The sequence below is a fragment of the Hylobates moloch genome, unplaced genomic scaffold, assembly GCF_009828535.3.
Source record: "Hylobates moloch isolate HMO894 unplaced genomic scaffold, HMol_V3 SCAFFOLD_18, whole genome shotgun sequence".
In the NCBI taxonomy this organism is placed as follows: Eukaryota; Metazoa; Chordata; class Mammalia; order Primates; family Hylobatidae; genus Hylobates; species Hylobates moloch.
In genome coordinates, this window is record NW_026652293.1 from 74,667,056 (window position 1) to 74,691,163 (window position 24,108).

General features: G+C 41.8%; 1 protein-coding gene across 11 annotated transcripts in view; it reads right to left on the reverse strand.

The window, feature by feature from the left end:
* The window catches only part of PLD5 (phospholipase D family member 5), a 451,018-nt gene that overhangs the window by 42,015 nt on the left and 384,895 nt on the right, over positions 1-24,108 (reverse strand). For all 11 annotated transcript variants that reach the window (XM_058430447.1, XM_032136222.2, XM_032136223.2 and 8 more), the window contains one exon: positions 850-1,047. In XM_058430447.1, coding sequence (XP_058286430.1) covers positions 850-1,047 — 198 coding nt within the window. The remainder of the gene's footprint in view (positions 1-849; positions 1,048-24,108) is intronic.

The window sequence follows — 24,108 nt, forward strand, 5'->3', positions numbered from 1 at the left end:
ACCAACACAGACAGGTGGAGAACGTGCCAACTCCACACACACAGTGGCCCCAGCCGAAAATCAATTGTTTTTTTTCTTATCAACATGATAATGAATGGGCATTGAAGAAAACGATGTTATTGAAGGATCTACTGTACCACAGTTTGAGGACTAGGACTGTAGGCCCAGATATTTACATTGCCCCTTTCCAGTAACATCTCTGGATAGCTGTGGCATGTGCCCAGCTGGGTAGTGGACTGGGAAGGTGAGGGTGGATGGAGGGTGTGGCTAATGGTTCTCAGCAGAGTCAGAGGCCTGAAGCTGTGCAAGGAGCACTGTCCTGTTATGTGGGCCTCTTGCCCGCTTGCCCCAACCAGGTACAGCAGCTCTGCTTTTGTCTGATCTATATACTGAGATTCCCTCAGATTTGTCTCATCAGAGGGTTCTGATAAAAACAAGTCTGAAAAATCAATGTAGGGCATTGAAAATAGGCTAATAGGCTCTGGTGTCAGAAGAGCTGGGTGCTGGCGCCGCTCTTAGCATGTCCCATCGGACGGGCTTTTTGCTAGTAGGTAAGGTCGATACCTTCATTTGCAAAATGGTCACAACCCCATACCTAGCTTACAGGGTGACTGAGGGAATCAAATCAGATAACTCAAGGTATCTGACACAAGGAATGATGATCAAGATTTATTATGTTTGAGGGTATGATTGTGTGTAAGGGTGGACACATTTTAACTCTTCACGTCATGGAATAGAACCACTGTAATTCGTTTTTGCCCAATATGAGATCACACTTAAACATTCCAACTTAATAAAGAGCCTTTGGAGGAAGAAGGAAAAGGGGAGGAGAAAGGGAAAACAACTCACCGACACAAATGCTTGAGACTTGGTTTCATTCAACTGAAGTTGCAATTTCTTTTCATTGTCATAGACTCCATAGAGTCTTTTGGACCAGGTTTGAGGCACTCTGCTTTTGAATTTTAATGAACTATATAGAGCAAATATCCTTTGTAAATCTAGGACCAGGCAGCTGCAGTTGTAGAAGATGACACCGAGTTCTTTCATCTGTGAAATTAAAATTGAAAGCATCAATGCCATGTGTGTCTTACGGTGTTATTTCCAGAGAAAAAAGGAATGCATAAGAATGAAGTAGTTGTGACATCTTTTTTCTTGCATTTGAAGTAGTAGATATAGTTACATTACGGTACATAGAGGTGATGTGTTATAAAAATGTTAAATATTTAAGTAAAACTTTGCTGGTTTTTTATATTAGGTCTCTTGCAGATAATTTTCTTATATTCATCTATACTTTTTTTCTTGTATTCATCTATACTTTTCATATCAGCTCTTCAGATTTGTTTCCTTAACACTATTTTTTTCTATATGAATCATTAAATCAGGTGGCAAGAAAAAGGTCAATTTTAATTGCAACATAACAGAACAGCTGGAATCATGGATTCTGGAGTCAGACTGCCTGGATTTAGGTTCTGTTAATAGCTCCACAACTTTCTAGCTGTGTGACTTTGAACAACATATTTAATTTCTGGGCCTCAGCTGCTTCTTCCGTAAAATAGAGATAATAGTATTTCATATGTTGCTATGAGAATTAAAATGGTTAATACATATAAGAAGTGTCTATCACATGGTAATCACTAGCAGTATGTTAGTAATTATTATTATTATTAATGTTCCACAAGCCTTAAGAGTAATAGACCAATAGAATCTTAAAAGACCACAGAGATCATTTTGTCCACCTCTCTCAAGGCATGGATGAGGAAAGTAGAGCTCACACAAATAAGTAAAACTACTAGCCCCAAGTTAGAGATTTAGTCAGTGGTAAATTAAGAATTGAGTTCAGGTTTTCTGAGCCCTAATCAAATATACTCAGGAACATAGCTATCCCGGCTTCAGTTGAGTCCACTATCCCTTTGCAAAAATTACAGATGATTTTTAATTCAGTCAGTGAAACTACACCATGTCAAATTTTGGTCATGAAAGAACTGCACACAAAAATACATGCTTTCTATGATTTGAACACCCAGTGAGGGGTTATTAGGGAAACCTTGGCTCTCTAAAGACCTGGGGTCCATTGAAAGTAAACTCCCTTTTTATCCCTTCCTTAAGCTCTTCCCCAAGACTCTTTACTCAGGATGATAGGAGAGGTCATCTACCATGCATGAACCTGTCTCTCTTTGCTCCCAGGACTCCCCAGTACAACCTGCCCTGGAGATCTTTCCATGTTCCTCTGTACAGATCTGTCATCCTTTTCCAGCTCCATGGTAAGCACAGGTTAGATGGACACAAGTTGTTTAACCCACCGATATACTTCATTCCTATACTTTCCCTAATGCAAAAATAAAACAATGAGCATCCTGATATATCTTTGTGCACCTTTAATATAGATTCCTAGAGTGAGATGTACAGACACATTATGGACTATTAGCGGTTAAGTGAAAGGAGATAGAGCAGGTAGGGCATATCAGTCATGTGCAAAAGGACTGAGGCTAACCAAGGAGGTGAAAGATCTCTACAAAACACTGCTGAAAGAATAGATGACACAAACAAATGGAAACACATCCCATGCTCATGGATGGGTAGAATCAATATTGTGAAAATGACCATACTGCCAAAAGTAATCTACAAATTCAGTGCAATTCCCATCAAAATACCAACATCATTCTTCACAGAACTAGGAAAAACAATTCTAAAATTCATATGAGACCAAAAAAGAGCCTGCATAGCCAAAGCAAGACGAAGCAAAAAGAACAAATCTGGAGGCATCACATTGCCTGATTTCAAACTATACTATAAGGCCATAGTCACCAAAACAGCATGTTACTGGTATAAAAATAGGCACATAGACCAATGGAAAAGAATAGAGAACCCAGAAATAAGCCCAAATACTTACAGCCAACTGATCTTTGACAATGCAAACAAAAACATAAAGTGGGGAAAGGACACCCTATGCAACAAATGGTGCTGGGATAATTGGCAAGACACTGCAGGAGAATGAAACTGGATCCTTATCTCTCATCTTGTACAAAAGTCAACTCAAGGTGGATCAAGGACTTAATTCTAAGACCTGAAACCATAAAGATTCTAGAATATAACATTGGGAAAACCCTTCTAGACATTGGCTTAGGCAAGGATTTCATGACCAAGTACCCAAAAACAAATGCAATAAAACCAAAAATAAATAGCTAGGACTTAATTAAACTAAAGAACTTTTGCACGGCAAAAGGAACAGTCGGCAGAATAAACAGACAACTCACAGAGTGGGGGAAAATCTTCACAATCTATACATCTGACAATGGACTAATATCAAGAATCTACAATGAACTCAAATTAGCAAGAAAAAAAAATCCCATAAAAAAAGTAAGCTAAGGACATGGATAGACAATTCTCAAAAGAAGATATACGAATGGCCAACAAACATATGAAAGAATGCTCAACATCACTAGTGATCAGGGAAATGCAAAACCACAATGTGATACCACCTTACTCCTGCAAGAATGGCGCTAATCAAAAAAAAAAAAAAAAATAGATGTTGGTGTGGATGTGGTGAACAGGGAACACTTCTACACTGCTGGAGGGAATGTAAACTAGTACAACCACTATGGAAAACAGTGTGGAGATTCCTTAAAGAACTAAAAGTAGAACTGCCATTGGATTCAGCAATCCCATTACTGGTATCTACCCAGAGGAAAAGAAGTCATTATACGAAAAAATACTTGCACATGCATGTTTAGAGCAGCACAGTTTGCAACTGCAAAAATGTGGAGCCATCCCAAATGCCCATCAATCAACAAGTGGATAAAGAAACCGTGGTATATATGCATATGTTGGAATACTACTCAGCCATAAAAAGGAATGAATTAACGGCATTCGCAGCAACCTGGATGGGATTGGGGCCTATTATTCTAAGTGGAGTAACTCAGGAATGGAAAACCAAACATCATATGTTTTCACTCATATGAGGGAGCCAAACTATGAGGATGCAAAGGCATAAGACTGATACAACAGACTTTGGGGACTAGGGAGAAATGGGGGAAGGGAAGGGGGTGAGGGATAAAAGGCTACAAATTGGGTTCAGTGTACACTGCTTGGGTGATGAGTGCACCAAAATCTCACAAATCACCACTAAGGAACTTGCGTAATCAAATACCACCGGTTGCTCAAAGACTTATGGAATATAAATAAATAATAAATATAACGAAATCAATGCTATTCAAGCCTAGTAGAGCCAGAGATAGACCCCCATGAAAGTAGATATCAAGGGAATCACTTGACTTTTGAGTCCAAAAAGGCAAATTCAGTGGCCATGATTCACTTTTACTATGCCCAGGTCTCTCTGATTTCCTTTGGTTTCTCCACATCAGACCCGTGGTGTTTTCAGGTCATTTGCTCACACATGGCAAACACTAATGCTTGGAAAACTGCTCAAAGCTTGGATGAGAATATGCTATTTAAAGTTGGGCATGGGAGGATTGTTTGTTCAAAAGCAGTATGGGCAATATCATGAGACCCTGTCTCCACAAAAAAATAAAAAATGAGCTTGGTGTGAAGGCACAAACCTATAATCCCAGCCACTTGGGAGGCCGAGGTGGGAGGATCCCTTGACCCCAGGAGTTCAAGCCTGCAGTGAACAGTGATTGCCCTACTGCACTCTAGCCTGGGCAGCAGAGCAAGACCCTGTCTCAAAGAAAGAAAGAAAGAAAAAAAAGAAACATGCTATTTCCCTATCCACCTTGTTTCTCGGGAGTATTTGTCTGCTAATCTTCATGTGGATGTTTGCCCTCTACTGAGGCTGGGGCAGATGAAAGCCAAAGGCAGTGGCTGTAGATCAAAGCAGCTGCCCCTGCCACACTCCCTGCTAACTCTCTCCTGATGCGTAGAATGATATTAAATGAAGTAGTCGCAGCACTTTCAGGCTGCTGTTGAAGACGAAAATCAAGCAAACGAAAACAACTATTGCAAGCTCCACCGATCTGAAGAAAGACAACTGCTCTTCAATATGATAGGACGTGATTATTCTGGATAACTATTATTTTGAAAATTGACACCCAGAAGGGTATGAGGATGCCAACTCTGATAGCTCCTCCCTGCCCAGGGAGCACAGGAACCAGAGAGAGACCAATATGGCCTAGTTAGGACACAGCAAGTCACCTATGGAGCAGGCTCTGGAGACAGACTAGCTCCACCACGGGCAAGGCACTTCAGCTCTTCACTTCCCCATCCGAAGATTGGTATGTTTCATAAGATTGTGGTGAAGAATAAATGAAAAGGTGCAGGCAAACATTAGCTCAGTGCCTGGCTCAAACTGCATTAGCTAATGGAAAATTGGAAAGAGTAACATAAAAATGCTTCTGTAATGGCACCATCATTCTGAGTGATGTTTGTCCCTTTAGGTAGGATCAGATGGAGGGAAGAATATTTATGAACATCCTCAGCATGTATCTACCCAAGAGTCTCCTTATGAAGCATTTATCACCATCAAGATGCAACTTGGCACCATCTCCCTGGGCACTGTCTAGATTTTCTCTGATTTTTAATAACTCTATTCTAAACAAAGATTTAGTGTTCCATTTCCCCTGTCACATAAACTAAGCTGCTGACTTGCTGTGAGGTTTTATTTGCAACCCCGACGTCATTGCATTCTGTGGCTACATTACAGCTTTAGGACCTGGAGACAAGGGAGGAAGCCAAGCACTGCCCTCTAAAGATGTAGAGAGAATTACATTTCCTCTGAATATCTTCCTCTCTACCCTAGAATGACTCAAGCCCATTTCTAGTTTTACGTATTAGTTCAGGCTGCTGTTGACGATGGGAAAAAAAACACCAAACAAACAAAACGGAACAAAACTGGCTTTTGTTTTGCAGCTTTTTCACCCAGAGCAAGAAATTCAGGACAGATTTATGACAAATTTTAAAATGCTGGCAATAGGAAAAATAATATAGAGATCTGGGCTTCTGATGAATTTCTATGTCTAGATTATCAAAGGGAAAAGAAGTGAAGGTCTGATTGATTTGCTGACAAATTCTTAATTTTTAAAAATAAATTTAAGGAGTACAAGGCAGTTTTGTCACGTGGATATTTTGTCACGTGGTGAAGTGGGGAGTTTTACTGTAACCATCATCACCTGGATAGTATACATTGTACTCACTAAGTACTTTCTCATCCTTCATCCCGCTCCTATGCTCTCACCCTTCTGAATCTCTAGTGTCGATTATTCTACTCTCTATGTCCGTGTGTACACACTATTTAGCTTCCACTTATAAGTGATAACGTGTGGTACTTGATTTTGCATTTCTGAGTTGTTTCACTTAAGATAGTGGCCCCCAGTTCCAACCATGTTGCTACAAAAGACATGATTTCATTCTTTTCTGTGGCTAAATAGTATTCCATGTGTATATAGACCAATTTTCTTTATCCAATCATCTGTTGATGAACATCTTTTTTTTTTTTTTTTTTTGAGATGGAGTCTCGCTTTGTCGCCCAGGCTGGAGTGCAATGGAGTGATCTTGGCTCACTGCAACCTCTGCCTCCCAGGTTCAAGTGATTCTCCTGCCTCAGCCTCCCAAGTAGCTGTGATTACAGGCTCCCGCCACCACATGTAGCTGATTTTTGTATTTTGAGTAGAGACAGGGTTTCACCACGTTGGCCAGGCTGGTCTCAAACTCCTGACCTCAGGTGATCCACCTGCCTTGGCCTCCCAAAGTGCTGGGATTACAGGCATAAGCCACCGCACCAGGCCTGTTGATGAATACTTTGATTCCACATCTTTGCTACTGTGAATTGTGCTGTGATAAACATACAAAGACACCTGTCTTTTTGATATAATGAGTTCTTTTGCTTTGAGTAGATACACAGTAGTGGGATTGCTGGATCGACTGGTAATTCTATTTTTAGTTCTTTGAGAAATCTCCACACTGTTTCCATAGAGGTTGTATTAACGTACATTCCCACCAACAGTTTATAAGGATTCCCTTTTCTCCATACCCTCACAAACATCTATTATTTTTTGAATTTTAAATAGTTATCTGAGGACTTGCCAAGGATCAGCCCTCTGCCTGGTGATAGGTTGCTCAGCCCTGTCCAGCCTCTGTGGCTGACCACACGGCACAGAGCATTCTGATGGGCTGCTCCGACTTCCTAGTTCAATCACACAGTTGATTTATGCAGTAAAAAATAAGTTAAATGATTGACAGGTTCAACTGTTTGAATAAAATCATCCTGAAAAAGCTGGATATTTATAGCTAATTATTCTTTGGAAGAGATCGATTTCTTTTTTTACAAAGTGGGCATATTGTTAGTGATGAACCCATGGAGCTGAGAGAGGCTTAATTAAGGTCTCAACAACTGTAGTCCACTGTCAAGAAGCTGTTATCAGGGTAGTTATTTTATTGAAAACTCAAGTTACGACCGGGCGCAATGGCTCATGCCTGTAATCCCAGCACTTTGGGAGGCCCGAGGCGGGCAGATCACTAGATCAAGAGATGGAGGCCTTCCTGACCAACATGGTGAAACCTCATCTCTATTAAAAATACAAAAAAATTAGCTGAGTGTGGTGGCGCATGCCTGTAGTCCCAGCTACTTGGGAGGCTGAGGCAGGAGAATCGCTTGAACCCGGGAGGCAGAGGTTGGAGTGAACCAAGATCGTGCTACTGCACTTCAGCCTGGCAACAGAGTGAGAATCTGTCTCAAAAACAACAACAACAAAATTCAAGTTATGTCAGTGGTTCTGTTCTCTCTTGCACTATGACATTTTGAAGCATGGGGGACTTTGGTGGGAGTGTTTGGGTTTCATACAATCCAAGGAGATGCTAGTTCTCCCTATGCGGTAGATTGATAAAAAGAGAAGCAATGCTAATTAATTATAGTGCTTACTGTGCACCGGGTACTGTTCTCAATGCTTCATATGTCTACGTGCATTTAAACCTCACAACAACCCATTTCGCAGTAAGAAAACCGAGGTACAAAGAGATTAAGGGTCTTCAAGAAAGCTGATACAAGAATACTCAAAAACTATTTTAATGTTTCATCTTCAAGAAGGATTATTGCCGAGTGAAGCACTCGCAAGACTAGGCATTCGCTGTGGGTGGGGGCCAAGTCCTGCTTGCCATGTGCTTGTCCTCCTGTTTCTGCCCAGGTGTTTTGGGTTTCAAAATAAAAATAAGAATTAGGAGAAATACATAATTACACCAGAAAAATATTTTTCTTTTTTTTTTTCTTTTTTTTTTTTTTTTGAGATGGAGTCTCATTCTGTCACCCAGGCTGGAGTGCAGTGGCGCAATCTCAGCTCATTGCAACCTCTGCCCCACCCCGGGGTTCAAGCGATTCTCCTGCCTCACCCTCCTGAGTAGCTGGGATTACAGGAGCATGTCATTATGCCTGGCTAATTTTTATTTTTAGTAGAGATAGGGTTTCACCATCTCGGCCAGGATGGTCTCGAACTCATGACCTCAGGTGATCTGCCCACCTTGGCCTCCCAAAGTGCTGTGATTACAGGCATGAGCCACCACGCCCAGACTTTTATTTCTTATTTTGTCAAAATTAGTGAAAGGTGGCCATCAAAGAGAATGCAGTGGACGGTGAGGGTGGGGGGGGTAGAAATCATTTTTAGCTAGGTCATGAGAGGCAGCATAAAGAGAGACAGAGTTGGTTTGGTGGGTTTTATTAGTGATGCGGAAACCAGCGCGGGTGTCTGATGGATGCTGTTGTCACCAGAACAGACAGAGGAGAGGCATTAGCACTGTTCTTTGCTGTAATTCAGAATAATTAATACGAGTTAGCTCAAGCACAGCTCAATTTATCATTTACTGATGCCCAGTTTGTTGTTTCCATGATTTTATAGAAATGTGAACAAGTATTTCTTTAATTTTCTCGACAAAGACAAAAGAACCTGCAACTGGGAGCAGCTCACATGCATCCAGTTAGCTGCTGATTTATATTCTGAGTTGCTGCAGGAAATTTAATTACTAGGAGCTCTAAGTTGATTTTGTTTCTGCCCTCAAGGTGAAATTTTTGTTACGGGGGATAGAAAATCAAGAATTGAATCTTGGGAGCTGAAAGCAGCCTCCTACTCAGAAATGTGCTTACTCTCCCATCCCTTCATTCCCACAGTGGGTGGTTTATACCACTTAACTTCTTGATGTCTTATTTTCCATGTCTACCACATGGGAATCATAATGCCTGCCAGAAGGAACATGACTAATTGAAGAGACAGGAGAGGATGTTAGAATCTTAGAGAACAGTTAGTTCAACCTTATTTCAAAATTAAGGATACTGATGAGGCAGCAGAATAGGGTCTGGAGGAAGGGAACCTAAGGCTGATTTGAATCAAAAGGAAAACCCCACCTCTCCACACCCAAGTGACAAAAGGATCAGAGGCTATTCCCTTTGCAACCACCCCTCCTTCCCACTCCCCCCTCTCCCCACACCCCCCATACCCCACATACCCCACACCCCACACCTTTTCTCTGCATCACACAAGAGAAATGGAAAGTACCTCTGACTGGTCCCCTCCCTCAACCAATCACACTGGTCAGGGGCCTAGTCTTCATTTGCATAGGGGTATAACTTTGTGACTTCACGTTAGCCTCTGATTGGTCACCCTCCCCAACCAATCAGACATTTGCATAGGGTATAACTTTGACTTCAGCCTCTGATTGGTCACCTTCCCCAACCAATCAGACATCTGCATAGGGTATAACATTGTAACTTCACTTTAGCCTCTGATTGGTCACAGGAGGCAACCAATCAGACTGGTTGTGGGCCACTACTTCATTTATGTAGGGTGTAAACATATAACCAATGGGAAACCTCTAGAGGGTATTCACACCCCAGAAAATTCTGTAACCAGCACTCTTGAGCGGCTTGCTTGAGCCTGCTCCCACTTTGTGGAGTATACTTTTGTTTCAATGAATCTGTGGTTTTTCTTTCATTGCTTTGTTTGCGCATTTTGTCCAATTCTTTGTTCAAAACACCAAGAACCTGGACACCCTCCACTGGTAACACTGAGATGACAAAAGGGGAAGTGACTTGTAAGATCACAGAATAATGTCCCTTCATTCTTCCTTTCCTCCTTCCTTCCTTTCTTCCCTCCTCTCCTTTCTTCCTCCCTTTCACTTTAGTCAATGCTTCATCTTTTATAAGGATCTAAAAACTCTCTAAGGGACAGTTATTCATTTGGCATCTTTGAATTCTAGCTAGAAGGAATTCACACAACAATTCTTGGCTTTATCTAGGCCAATGAAAAGCAACAGATAAAACCTTGAGTAGAGTAACTGGAGAATATTAATGGGAGGAATCTTAAAGGAATGGGGCCTGAGAGTGAAATGAGATGAAACAAATTGAAAATGCATATCAGTTATTTCTTGCAGTACTTTAATTTCATCATACTTTAAGACAGTTGAAAATTATGCCAAAATGCCATCATGGCTCCTCCTGACCTTTCTGCTTTCTGTCGTCTTAGCTTCTTAATGAGCAGTGAGGACGTTGAGGTCATTCCAGTTTCAGTGGGTTGTATTTGATTCCCTTTCCAAATCCCTCGAAGAACATATTCTTTTGACAAAACACTGGGCAAGACCTGAGTGACGGTATTTCCCTTTCAGGTTTGTAAAATAAACATCCCACCCCACTTAGGCACAGGATATTAACAGAAATGTGCATATTAGCCATTAAGCTTGTTTTTATTTAGGAAAAGATGAAATAATAGGTAGAACAAATATTTCCTAATGGAAAATTTGCCTACAGCCATACTATGCTGAACATGCCTGATCTCTGAAGCTAAGCAGGGTCGGGCCTGGTTAGCCCTTGGATAGGAAGCTGACTGGGGAAGACTGGGTGATGTAGCCTTCACTGTAGCCAGTTTTTTTTTTTTTTTTTAATAATTAGAAAAAGAAAATTTTAAAAAGTATAAATCTCAGGCTACTTTACAGCCAAGTCATCAAATAATGGTAGGCATGGACAAGTGGATGGAATTTAGTGGGTTTCCATTTGTAGATTATAATTCATAAAACACATTTGGTCTTCAGAGTCTAGGAGAGACCTTGAAGTAGAGAAATGCTGTAAAAATGTTTAGAAAAGGGGGATCTTCCTCTTGCCCAGAGAAATGTTTTTACTTCTGTGTGTTGCTTCTGATTCATTCCTTTGTGATTTAGAGCATTGCTCGCTGGACTTCTCCTCCTCAACGCCCTCCCTAGCAGCACTGCTTTTCCCACACATACGCCACAGCAGTGGGAGCAACAAGGGCAGGTCTAGCCTTTTGAAAGGAAACCTGACATCTAGATTCCAAGCACCACTGGTTCTCATAGCTTCCCTGTCCGTGAAGTTCCAGAAACATTGCAGAATGATGAAAGAAGACAGTGCTTCTTCTCTGGTCTGCACGACCACTGGGTTAACCTGCAGCCCTGAGTGTAATCGCTGACCATCCAGAAAGTTTTATCTGTCTTAGTGGATACAACAGGGACTCAGGATTGAATTCCAGCTCTCCAGCCTTCTTGACTTTAGACAAGTCCCTTAATCTTTTGTGTTTGTAACTGACAAATTCCTCAGCATTTCTGTAAAGTGGGGTAGTAATAAAATTCATAGGGTTGTTGGGATAATTAAACAATTTATTGTGTGTGTGTGTGTATACAGACATATGTATATATTCACATATATACATATACGGGCATTTATGTCTGCACATAAATATATATGTATAGATGTATAATCCACTTAGGACAATGTCTGCTATGTAGAGTAACAGCATTTGCAATTATTAACAGCAGCAATATTATGATAACTGACCAGACATCAGGAGTTATGCTGAGGCACAAGAGCTGGAGTGCACACTTCTGCCATACCTTCTGCCACACCTACACTCTCCAGGAAAAGGGTCACAGACATGCAGTGACCTGCTACACCCTGCATATGAAAATTACAAATGCACTTGCCATTCTCTGCTGCTGCCTGACTCAGATTTCCCTTCCTTCTCTTTCTAATTTCAAGAGGAAACTTGCCCATCTACCTGTTTTCCATTTTTCAGCATTGGATGCTAGGAAAACAAATGCAGAGAGGCTTCATAGGATTATTGATGGAAAGATACTGGAGGTGTAAAGTTATCTTCACTTGTAATAGGATGGGCCATTGGCATGAAAATAGTTAACAAGGCTGTCACAAATACAATCCAGGGTCATGATTGAATCTCAGTTCATATTGTAACTTGGTCCTCCTTGTCTCCATCATGACTTTGAGATCCATCCTCTCTGTCTCTCCCAGGGTTTCTACTTTGCCCAGGGCTTTGGCCCAAAGATTAAGTACTTCTACCCTTTTGGAAGCATTAAAAAACATAACTTCCTCCTCCTTTCTACTTCCTACTGACTTACTCCTCCTGTGGCAGGAAGATTGACCTCCCTAGCGAGACTAAGGAATGAATTTAGCATGCAGAGCATTGGCTCTCCTTCTTTAGGCAGGCTGTTTCCCTAAACTTGTTCCTTGGGGTGGGAGGGTGGGGGAGGAAATAGCGGCCTGGTCTTTGATTGTTTTGTCCCTGCCCTCCGTGGGGACATACACAACCTGCAGATTTGCAGCTGTGACTCCTTTAACTTTGGCAAATTCATTTCTGAAAATAGAAGTAGGAGTCACAACTTTGACCACACATCTAAACTGCATTTTCCATCCTGGCTTCATAAGTAACTAACTGAGAGTTTGTTCACCATCACGCTCAACCTCATTCTCCTATGGCTTTTCCCATGAATTTGAATCAGGTGTGAACACTCCAAGGCACTTCCATTCTGCCTTCCATAAGCAAAACATTCAGTTAGAATTTTATAAAGGTGACATTGACCTTTGTGCTGTATCATAATGTACTCTTGACTTACACCCGTTGATTGTAGACTGGTCGTATTTTTCATTTTAGTATTCACCATGCCCTCCCCATAGTGCTTTGAATGGAGCAGCTGTTCAAGGTGTTCCAACGTCGTTTGAGAAATTGATATTCTAACCTCACAGTATGGGCCTGAGTATGGAAATACAGCTGAGATGAAAGGAAACCTTGTCTAATCCTTTTGTTAATTTCTAGAGCTAAACTCCCACAAAACACCCAAAGCACTACTCTGTTGAGGCTGTGGTACCATGTGTGTGTTTCTGTGGTGCATCTGACTCCTTTCAATACATATCCAACCAACCTCTCTGTCAAACTTCACATGGGAATGCTTTAGAAAGTGTCAATATTCAAAAACAGGGTAAGATTTGAAATCTCAGAACCTTATGTAACAATTTCCCATTAAAGGGATCAATGTACTTGCAAAGTGATTTGTCTCAAAATCAATGTTTCCGTTAATGGAAGGAAGTCATCTTAAGTATCCGGGATGGGAGACAGTCCAATAGCTGCTTGGCAACTGGCTGGTCAAAGGCTATAAAATACAGAACATTTCACTGGGCTTGAACAGGGATAGGTGTGTGGGGCTGAGAAAACTTATGCAAACAGTTTACTCTTGTTTCCCCATGAATATAACCTGTGGAGTCCTAATGAGGAAAAAGAAGTCAGGCTGGCAGCAGCAGGGGAAAACAGAAAGAAAAAGGAGATAAGCTACAAATCTGCCTTTCTTCATGGTCCAGGACACATAGCCCTCCTGGGCAAATAACTCACAATCTTCCTATACCCAGCTATCACTAGACACTCAGCTGATTGGAAAATGCAAGTTAGCTCACTGTAACTTCGGCATTATCATTACTGTACGAAGCCCTCTCCAGCACACAGCACAAGTACCATCCTATAAAATCCCCAGTAACCCTTTCTCTCTTTGCGCTCAGCTCTTCTCTTGCTGGCCTGCCCACTGCTTCCTTGCAACATACTTTCCTACTTTCTCTAATAAATCTGCCTTTCTTTACCTACAACCGTCTTGGTAAATTCTTTTTTCCTCCCATGCTACTAGCTCCAGAGAGTCGCTACCTGCGACACAACCAATATTGTCTTAAAAAACAGCCACAATAATAACACATTTTAGGGATATCCTATTTGGAACCAGATTGACAATCTGACGGGCTGGAAATGTTTCCAGCAATCTTGGAGGAGGAAATGTGTTGAAGATTTTCCATCAGCCAACCCAGTGTGGTTCGAACTTGCAAGATTCTTTGGGGAGAACCATCCTATAAAGTACAGCCAAGTGTACCATGAGCAACAGGGCAATAGGATCCCATTGATCATAAACCTGGGCTGACAGCATCTTCAGAAATGCATCAAAGCCACAGAGACACTAAATACCAATGGCAGAGAAAGCGGCTCCTTAAGTATCACCTGATGGAAGAAAGTAATGCCACTGAATGTGGGGGAAAAAAAGAAAAAAAAGAGAAAAGGCCAGATGCTTTGTTTGCCCATTTGAAAATTCTCATTTGGATTGAAAATGAAAGTTTAATTATTCAGTTCTTTCCACACGCTTATGGGTTACTAAGACATGGCTGTCATCAATAATTTAAATGAATTAGACATCTGAGGGTAGTTATAGCACAGAAAGCAGTCTGGTAACCAAACATTACCAGACAATGTGTGCATCCCACGTATAATTATCAAATGATAATTTTGCCAATCTTATAAGCAATGCAATTTTTATAAAAAGGTGACAACTGCTTAGTTCATAGACTGGTATCCCAGATTTATAAATAATTTAATCCAATAATTAAATACTGAGCATCTCTCACATACAAGACACTGTATTAAGAAGCAGCATAAACAATGAGCACGTCCTGATGCCTGAAATAAATGGGTGTGCATGGGTGGTTGGAGGATGCAAGAGTGATGGCAGTTGGGAAAGGAGATTAAAAAAACAAGCATACAATGAGTTATAAAACAAAGCAGAATCTGAAAAGCAGCTTAGGGAAAATAGCACCAACATTCTGTAGGATTCAAGTAAGGGAAATATTGCCTTAGATTAGAAGGGATTTTTTTTTTTCAGAGTCACATTCTTTATTAGAAGTCCCCTCGAAGAACACTGGAAGACAATATATGATACAAAATAGTTTTTCAGGTAGAATACTATCCATCACCGACTATAGTAATTGCAAGAGATTTTATAAAGGTCCAAGGTGGAAATAAAGCACATGTTTTTCTGTAAATATATCAGCAACAGTCAACAAATATGATCCAGCATGCAAATTATAAAATGAAACTTCTCTCAACTCGTGGTCTGGAGAAAGGCCAATCTGCTCACGTGGGGCTACATCCCATATCCTCCAACGATTACTCCATTGCTGGAATTACCATCTTTTTCTTGGGGATGGTACTGTACGAGCATCTCTGGGGAAAGAGGCTTTACACACTTCTGTGTAAAGAAGAACCCCACACTGAAGGACCACACACCTGTGCCTCTTACTCCTACCTGCCAGTATTAAACCTCTCAGGAGCCACAACTGTGTAAGAACTAAATGGTTTGATATTATGAGCAAAGTTTGGTTTCCCTATCTCAAATTTCACACTTTTTCTATTTTTCATGCTAATAAATTTAGGGTAGGCAGTTTTAGGACCTACTGTCACATCTGACTCAAGCACGCTGCTCACTTTTTGCAGACCTGAATGCTGGAGAGGGACACTGAAAATCTCATTGTTTGATTCGTGTGACAACACTGTAAGGGTTTTCAGGTTTTCATGCTTATTATGGACACTTTCAAAACTTGTCAGTAACCCCAGGTCCGCCTGCAAATACTACTGTGTTATTTCACAAAGCAGATTTTTCTAAGGTGAAAATATGGTCTCAATTTCGGCTTTCGTTTTCAGTTTTTTTTTAATCTTTCTTTTCAATTAGTAGCCTGCCATGAATTGCAACTTATTTCATTCTCAAGAAATGCTTATATTGTTCCAATTCAGAAAATAAATTTCTCCTCTGCTTTTCCTCCTTCCTGGTCACTGCAAAAGATTCTGAGATGTGCATTTCACACCCCATGGCAGTGTCTTCAACTTGCTTTTCTAAGGGTTCAGAGTTTGCTCAGCCACCTGAGTAGCTGGGACTACAAGTACATGCCACCATGCCTGGCTAATTTTTGTATTTTTAGTAGAGAAGGCTACTAAACCCAGGCTGGTCTCGAACTCCTGGGCTCAAGTGACCAGAGCAGCTCTTGAGCTGCTTCTTATGCCTAGCTGCAGCTTGTTCAATGGGCATCAGGGGGTGATCTCAGTGGTCGGGGGGAGACCCTGCACTGGGGACACAGTAGCTCAGTATCCTTCTCACAGAACAGGGCCACATCTGACTGTGCTTCCTGCACACGGGCTTCTCTCCCTGCAGTTTCCTCTTGCACCTTGTGGTGGTGAGAAACTGCTTAGCAATATCGGTCAGGTGGCATAACTGGAGGTTCCTCTTGAGGTTCTTGTCAGGGCAGTGATGGAGGCAGACAGGACAGGGAGAGATGTCCTATAGATCTTACCAGCACTGGTGGATGCAGGCGCCTCAGATGTAGTACCTGCAATCAGTGGTCATTGGGTCTCTCAGGTAGTCCAGAGAGATGGAGCATCTGGCCTCTGCTTGCCGCTTGGCCAGGGATTCTACAGAGGCCATTGGCAGGGAAGATTTCTGTCTGAAGAGACTCTTCTGTAGGTGTGATTCTCCTGCAACTTAGGATCTTAGGATCTCTTGCAACGAGGAAAAGTGGAAGCTGATGACTCCTTGGTCTTTTCTTGCCTTCCTGGCAAGCAGTACCTAGGAAGGTACAGCCCCTACGTGTGCTTCTGCATTGTAGGAAAACAACCTATTCCATGGCCAGCTTGATGCCATCTTGAAGTAAAACCGCCATGAGGACCGACGTTTGACTCCTGCATACCAACGTGTTCGGCACAAGGTCTTTTGCAGCAAGATCTTCAAACAATGCCCACATCATAGATAATCCTACATAGATAACCCCTCATAAAGATGCTTATCTAACCTCCACAGTGGTTACAAGGAAGTCTGAGAGTTCTTGCAGCTTTCAGCTGAACATATTATGTCCCAAAACCTTGCCATATAAGGGATACTTTCTGAGGCTGGGTGCGGTGGCCCATGCCTGTAATCCCAGTACTTGGGGAGGCTGAGGCAGGTGGATCACTTGAGCCCAGGAGTTCAAGACCAGCCTGGGTTTAGTAGCCTTCTCTACTAAAAATACAAAAATTAGCCAGGCATGGTGGCGTGTACGTGTAGTCCCAGCTACTCAGGTGGCTGAAATGGGAGGATCACTTTAGCCTAGGGGGCTGAGGTTGTGGTGGGCCAGGATCACACCACTGCACTCCAGCCTGAGTAAGAGAGCAAGACCCTGTCTCCAAAAATGAATAAGTAAATCAATAAAGGATATTTTTTGGAAGGTGGCGCAAGGACCCGCCACCTTGGGGCCAGCTGAGACAGTTTCTGTTTCTACAACTCTATTAAATTTTTTTTTTTTTTCTTTTTTTCGGAGAAACTGGGTTTGTCAGCCTTTTTCTTTAGCCTCTCAGCCCCCTTGGCCTTAGAGGATGGGCTGCATAGACTTGATTACTAGGGAACGTGCTTACTTCCTGTTAGTTCCAGAGGGAGCCTCCAAGAGGCGCCACAGCTCACAGGTGGTGGCAGGCTTTCCCGTCATCCTCTTTTCCTATATTTAATGATCCACCAGAATTGAAGGTCAACTGTGGAGCCCTTGTGGTCAGGAGAGAAGCACAATTCCAAGTCCCTCTGTGGTTTCGGTGAACACTCTGCTAAGGCCTTGGCTCTGTGCTGGGTGAGGAGCTGCCCCTGTGTCTCTGAGGCTTGGGTAGTGCTATCAGCATTGCCCACCCTGAACTGCTGGCTCCTTCCTTTTCTCACAGAGATGACTTGTCTTTGTAGATCCACATCTGAAGACACAACACAGCCTAAGTTCTCCATTCACTGCTATGGTCAGAACCTGCTTGGTTTGGAATCACAATCCTGCAGGGAGGTTCCTTTCAAGGTCCCATTGGACAGACTCCAAGTGCAACCACCCGCTGTAAGATGACAGGCTCCCGATGACATTTTCCATCTTCCTCTCTGACTGCATCTTCTGTAAGGGGCATCCAAGATTTGACTCCTTGTCCCTGGTTCCCAACTCCTCCTATCTTTCCACTGAAACTCCTCTATCATGGATCTGATTTCTGACTCCACTGAATACTTTGAAAAGTCTGCACCTTGTCTTTCTTAAGCAGGTAGATGTGTGCTTTGGGGACTGGTCTTGACCTCCTTCTCAGGCAGTTTTAATCCCTTCTATTCCCCAAAAGATATTTTCAGAATGTGTTTTTACGTCTGTTTTGTGAGTTTATAAACTTATCCTGTAGTTCTCAACATCCACAGGCTCATGTGAAGCAAGTAAGCTCTCAGTAGCAACATCCGTCCTTCCTCTGACCTCATTCTGGAAGTGGTAGCTCTGCAGAAATTTTGGAGAAGGGAAGGGGAAAGCTAAGACTGAGCAATGCCAAGGCAGGTATAGGAGCAGCCTCCCCTAGAATAAATCAGAATTCTGCTTTTAAAGAGCACTAGATTTGTAGTTTACATAAATCTACCTGCTGCCTCTGACATTTTGTGAGTTCCTCAATAATCTTGCATCTCCACTTCCAGATTTGATCTTTCTTCGGATCTTTATATTCATATATACAACATCTATTTCACATCTCATTCATTGACAGCTCATCCACTCACACATTCAATCAACAAAGTCACTGAGTGCTCACTGTCCATCAAGTCTGACCAGAAGCCTGGATCACAAGGACAGCAGCGTATTCCTCGCCAGCTGGGAGCTATGGCACAGAGGGGAGAGAGAGGAACAACAGAAAGGTTTTGGCCTCCTCTTCATCAAGATTTCATCTCATCAGAGGACAGCTTAAGGCTTTTTCTTTTGTCAGGAGCATAAATGCCACCTGTACTTCAGAACTATCTGCTGTAAAAGGTTTGAAAAGTAAAATGAGATGTGCTGTATAAAAGAGAAAAGCCTTCTATGGTAGGATGGTTATGAGGTGACCTCTCTGTTTGCCTTTCTAGAAGAAATCCTTCTTAATGGCTTTTTGATGAACCTTCTCAAATAGTCTACATAGATAAGAGCAGACATTTATCTGACTTACATGTGGCCTGTACAAAATATTCCCCTTTGTATATTTCCAAATGGGAGCAACGTACATATTCTACAGCTGCCTATTTTTCCACTTAATTTTGTCCTATATCAGCACATATACTTTATATATTCTAAGATGTGTTGCCAATGCTAAGAAAAGGACTGAATGGGAAATCGTTAAATAGGATGGCTGTTTTCTATCCACTTCTTTACACTAATGTTTCCCTAGAGAGGATTTTTAACCTCTGGATCATGCATGGAGTACAAATGCTGTACAGTGTAGAGCTGCATCTCTCTCTCTCTCTCTCTGTCTCTCTGTCTGACAGAGTCTTGCTATGTTACCCAGGCAGGAGTGTAACCTCTGCCTCCCAGGTTCAAGCGATTCTCCTGCCTCAGCCTCTTGAGTAGCTGGAATTGCAGGCACCCACCACCATGTTGGCTGATTTTTAGTAGAGATGGGGTTTCACCATGTTGGCCAGGCTGCTCTTGAACTCCTGACCTCAAGTGATCTGCCCGCCTCAGCCTCCCAAAGTGTTGGGATTACAGGCATGAGCCGCCGTGCCTGGCCTTTTTTTTTTTTCTCTCTCTCTCTTTTTGAGACAGAGTCTCCCTTGGTCACCCAGGCTGGAGTACAGTGGTGTGATCTTGGCTCACTGCAACCTCCATCTCCTAGGTTCAAGTGATACTCCTGCCTCAGCCTCACAAGTAGTTGGAACTACAGGTACCTGCCATGAAGCCAGCTATTTTTTTTTTCTTTTTTTTGTATTTTTAGTAAAGGTGGGGTTTCACCATACTGGCCAGGCTGGTCTCAAACTCCTGACCTCAAATGATCCACCTACCTCAGCATCTCAAAGTGCTGGGATTACAGAGATGAGCCACTGCACCCTGCTAGAGCTGTGTGTTTCTAAGGGGAGAGTCCATAGATAGGCTTTTGCCAAATATTCTGTGATTAAAATAGCTCATAGTTTGATTGGTGAATGACTGGTGAATTAAGTGGATGTGAAATCGCCTCATGGAAGTGATGAAATTTCAAAAAGATCTTGAAGGATCTTAAAACCGTATTTATAGTTTCAACTGGCAGAGTCAGGAAGACATTCCCAGCAGAAAAACAGCATAAACAAAGGTTGGGAGGTGACAAATATCAGAAATATAAACCCCGAGGAGGGAAAGTCCTGGTGAGTGGTCGGCTCCAGATGGCAAGGACTATGCCTTAAGGAGTGGGTGCTTGTCTTTTATCTTAGGAGTTGGAAATGCAGCTGCCTCAGGGACCAGAACAAACATACAACGTAAACACATGACTAGAGGGGGCTGAGACTGAACCAGGAAGCATATGCCCCACTTGACGACATTCAAATTTTGTATTTTATTTCTTTTCTTTTTGTGTGTGTGTGTGTGTGTGTGTGTCAGAATCTCGACCTGTCATCCAGGCTGGAGTGCAGTGGCGTGATCTCAGCTCACTGCCACCTCCCCTTCCAGGTTCAAGTGATTCTCATGCCTCAGCTTCTCAAGTAGCTGAGACTACAGGCAGCTGCCACCACGCCTGGCTAATTTTTATATTTTTAGTAGAGATGGGGTTTTGCCATGTTGACCAGGCTGGTCTTGACTCCTGGTCTTAAGTGATCTGCCCACCTTGGCCTCCCAAAATATTGGGATTACAGGTATGAGCCACCACACCCAGCCTCAAATTTTATTTTTTAAAAAAATATTATTAAACCAAAATTTCTGCAGGCTGGGAGCCACCACACCCAGCCTCAAATTTTATTTTTTTAAAAAATATTATTAAACAAACCAAAATTTCTGCAGGCTGGGTTGGGCCTCAAACCATAAGTCAGCTTGGGGTATTAAGTGAAATAACATTACTTAATTTCTCTGAGGCTGAATTAGAAAGAAAAGAAACTAGAAGCAAAGTATAGAAGAGACAACGAAGCCCCAAACCACAGACACACGAGGTAATTGTGGTAGCACCTGGGGAATGAATGGGTATGTGGGGATAGAGAATGAAAAGAGGTTGGGTGTGTGGCTCATGCCTGTAATCCCAGCACTTTGGGAGGCTGAGGCGGGAGGATCACTTGAGGTCAGGGGTTTGAGACCAACCTGACCAACATGCTGAAACCCCATCTCTTCTAAAAATACAAAAATTAGCTGGGTGTGGTGGCACGTGCCTGTGGTCCCAGCTATTCAGGAGGCTGAGGCAGGAGGATCACTTGAACCTGGGAGGCAGAGGTTGAAGTGAGCCGAGGTTGCACCACTATACTCCAGCCTGAGTGACAGAGTGAAACCCTGTCTCAAAAAAGAAAGAAAGAAAGAAAGAAAATGGAAAGAGACAAAGCTGACTCCTGGGTTTCTTAAGTGGGTGGCTTGAGTGAACAATGGACATAGCGAATCTGATGCAGCCATGGTGAGTTGTAGTACATTTGGGAAATCCAAATAGTGATATGAATATTAATGATAGTAAAAAGAGTTAACAAGAATTTGGGCTTTTACTGTTTTATAAGTTTTCTATGTATTAACTCACTTAGTCCTCAGAACAACTATGTTAGGTAGATATTAAAACTATTATTAACCCACAGCTAACACATGGTGCAACGGAGGCCCAGAGCAGTTAACACCAAATGCTTAGTGAAGGATGGTACTAGAATGTGAACACAGACAGAGCAGCTCCAGAATCCACACCCTCAGCCATTATGCTCTGTATCCCCCTGGGTGGGTTGGTAACTCTGATCTAGGAGTTCAAGGGAGGGATTAGAGATGGTGACATAAACGTGAGAACCATCTCCCAGAAATAAAGGCTGTCACTTCAAGAGTAGACAGTTCCCTCAGAAAGAATAGGTAGGCTCTTCAGGATGTTATTAGCACATTTGTCTATTAATATATGTCCCTCATTGAGGACAATGACCTTGTTTGTCTTGCTGACTGCTGTAATTCCAGTACCTAGTATGTCGTGGATGTTTGATAAATATATGTTGAATAAGGGAATGAAATCTCAGGGAACACCATTATCTGAGGGAAGAACTCAGTATTTAAGAACCCACAACAGGAGACAAAGAAGAACTAGTGAAAAGGATAGGAGATGAATCCAAAGATTCAGTGCCATAGATGATAAGAACAAATTTTTTTTTAATTTTTAAAAATGGAGGACGATTTCAAGAAGACAGCAACATGGGCCATCCAACAGGAAGTCTCATAAGAGAACTGAAGAGTCCACTTTTCTGTCTCGCCCTGTCGCCCAGGTTGGAGTACAGTGGCATGATCTCGCATCACTGCAACCTCTACCTCTTGGGTTTAAGTGATTCTCCTGCCTCAGCCTCCCGAGTAGCTGGGATTATAGGAGCACACCAGCACCACATCCAGCTAATTTTTGTATATTTAGTAGAGACAGGGTTTTGCCAAATTGGCCAGGCTGGTCTCGAACTCCTGGCCTCAAGTGATCCACTCGCCTTGGCCTCCCAAAGTGTTGGGATTACAGGCGTGAGCTACCAGACCCTGCCATTTGCCAATTTACTTAAAAGTATATAGGAAAGGTTTCTGTGTTTCTAAGAGGCTGTTCTTAAAGTTGAACAGGGGTTAGAGATGGAAAGTGGGGAGTCCCAGAGGAATTCATTGATCATGATGTCATCGTTATCAGTGTTGCTTACCAAGCTCAAGAGTGAAGGTGGAGCCAGGAAGGGAAAGTGAGTTTTTAGACTTCTTATTTGTGTGTTGTTACCCTTTGCTCACAGTTCACTTTCTTTTCTTCCTGGCATTAAACATTTCTCTTCACTCAGTTTTTAGCAATTCAATAGATTTCACTTCCTGATTCCAAATGACCTTTTTTATTTGTAAATTAATAAAAAGACAATACAACCAGTAAGTAGCCTATGCCTGAACATTTAGATGAAAAGGCAGTGTGATTTTTCTATTGTTGATACATTATATTAGTACAAATACAGATAATATAATAGTGAATACATCAAAGTCTATTTACCTAAAAAACCCTACCTTAATTTTTGTAAGAGAGATGGCTTCAATGTCTCCTTCTCAAATACTTTTAGTTCTTTTTCACAGCATGCCATACATTTGAAGAAATTTTTATAGAATGCCACAATTTTATAAGCACTAACAGGAACACTTCAGATCCTTTTTCTAAAGTTATTTTTATGACTCAGAAAAACAAAGATTCTATATATTAAAAAGTTATGTTAAAATGACAGCAAGAGCTGTGTAAGAAACATGGAGTAATTTATAAGAGCAGCTCATCAATATTCACGGAGGTTACTCAAGCTTAGCGCAAGAGAATGCTGAAAACCAGCCACTTTTTGTCCTGTTACTGGTTTCATTTTCTGCATGGGAATCATGGACTCACAGGAAGGCTTTTCTAAAATTCTGTGCTGGATAATTCAGAACCAACAGAGGCTTTGCATTACTAAACAGTTCATGTGTTCAAAACTAATGTTTAGGTGAGTGACAGTTTTTAAATCCAATACCATTAGAAAACCATAGATTTTAAGAAAATTTTATTTTCCATTTATATTGAGGTACAATCGGCATATAGTAAAATTCACCCTTTTAAGCACACAGTTCCTAGAATTTTGAAATACAGTTATGTAACCACCACCACAATCAAGATACAAAACAATGCCATCAGCCCCCAAAATTCCCCCATGCCTCTTTTGTAACCATCCCCTCTTCAAACCCCAGCCCTTGGCAACCACTAATCTGTTTTTCTTCTTGTAGTTTGGCTTTCGTAAGAATGTCATATAAACTGAGTCATGGAGTATGTAGCCCTTGGTATCCTGCTTCTTTCAGCTAGCATAATGCCTGTGAGATCCATCCATGCCGTTGTGTGAAACAGTAGTTTTTTTCTTTTTATTGTTCAGTAAGTATTTTATTGTATGGAATGTACCAGTTTGTTTATGCATTCTCCAGTTGAGAAACATTTGGGTAGTTTTTAGTTCCTGGTGATGACAGATAAAGCTGCTGCAAACATTCATGTGCATATTTTCGTGAGGATGTAGTTTTCATTTCACTTGAGTAAATACGAAGCAATGAGATTGCTGGGTCATCCAGTAAGTATACGTTTAACTTCATAAGAATTTGTCAAACTG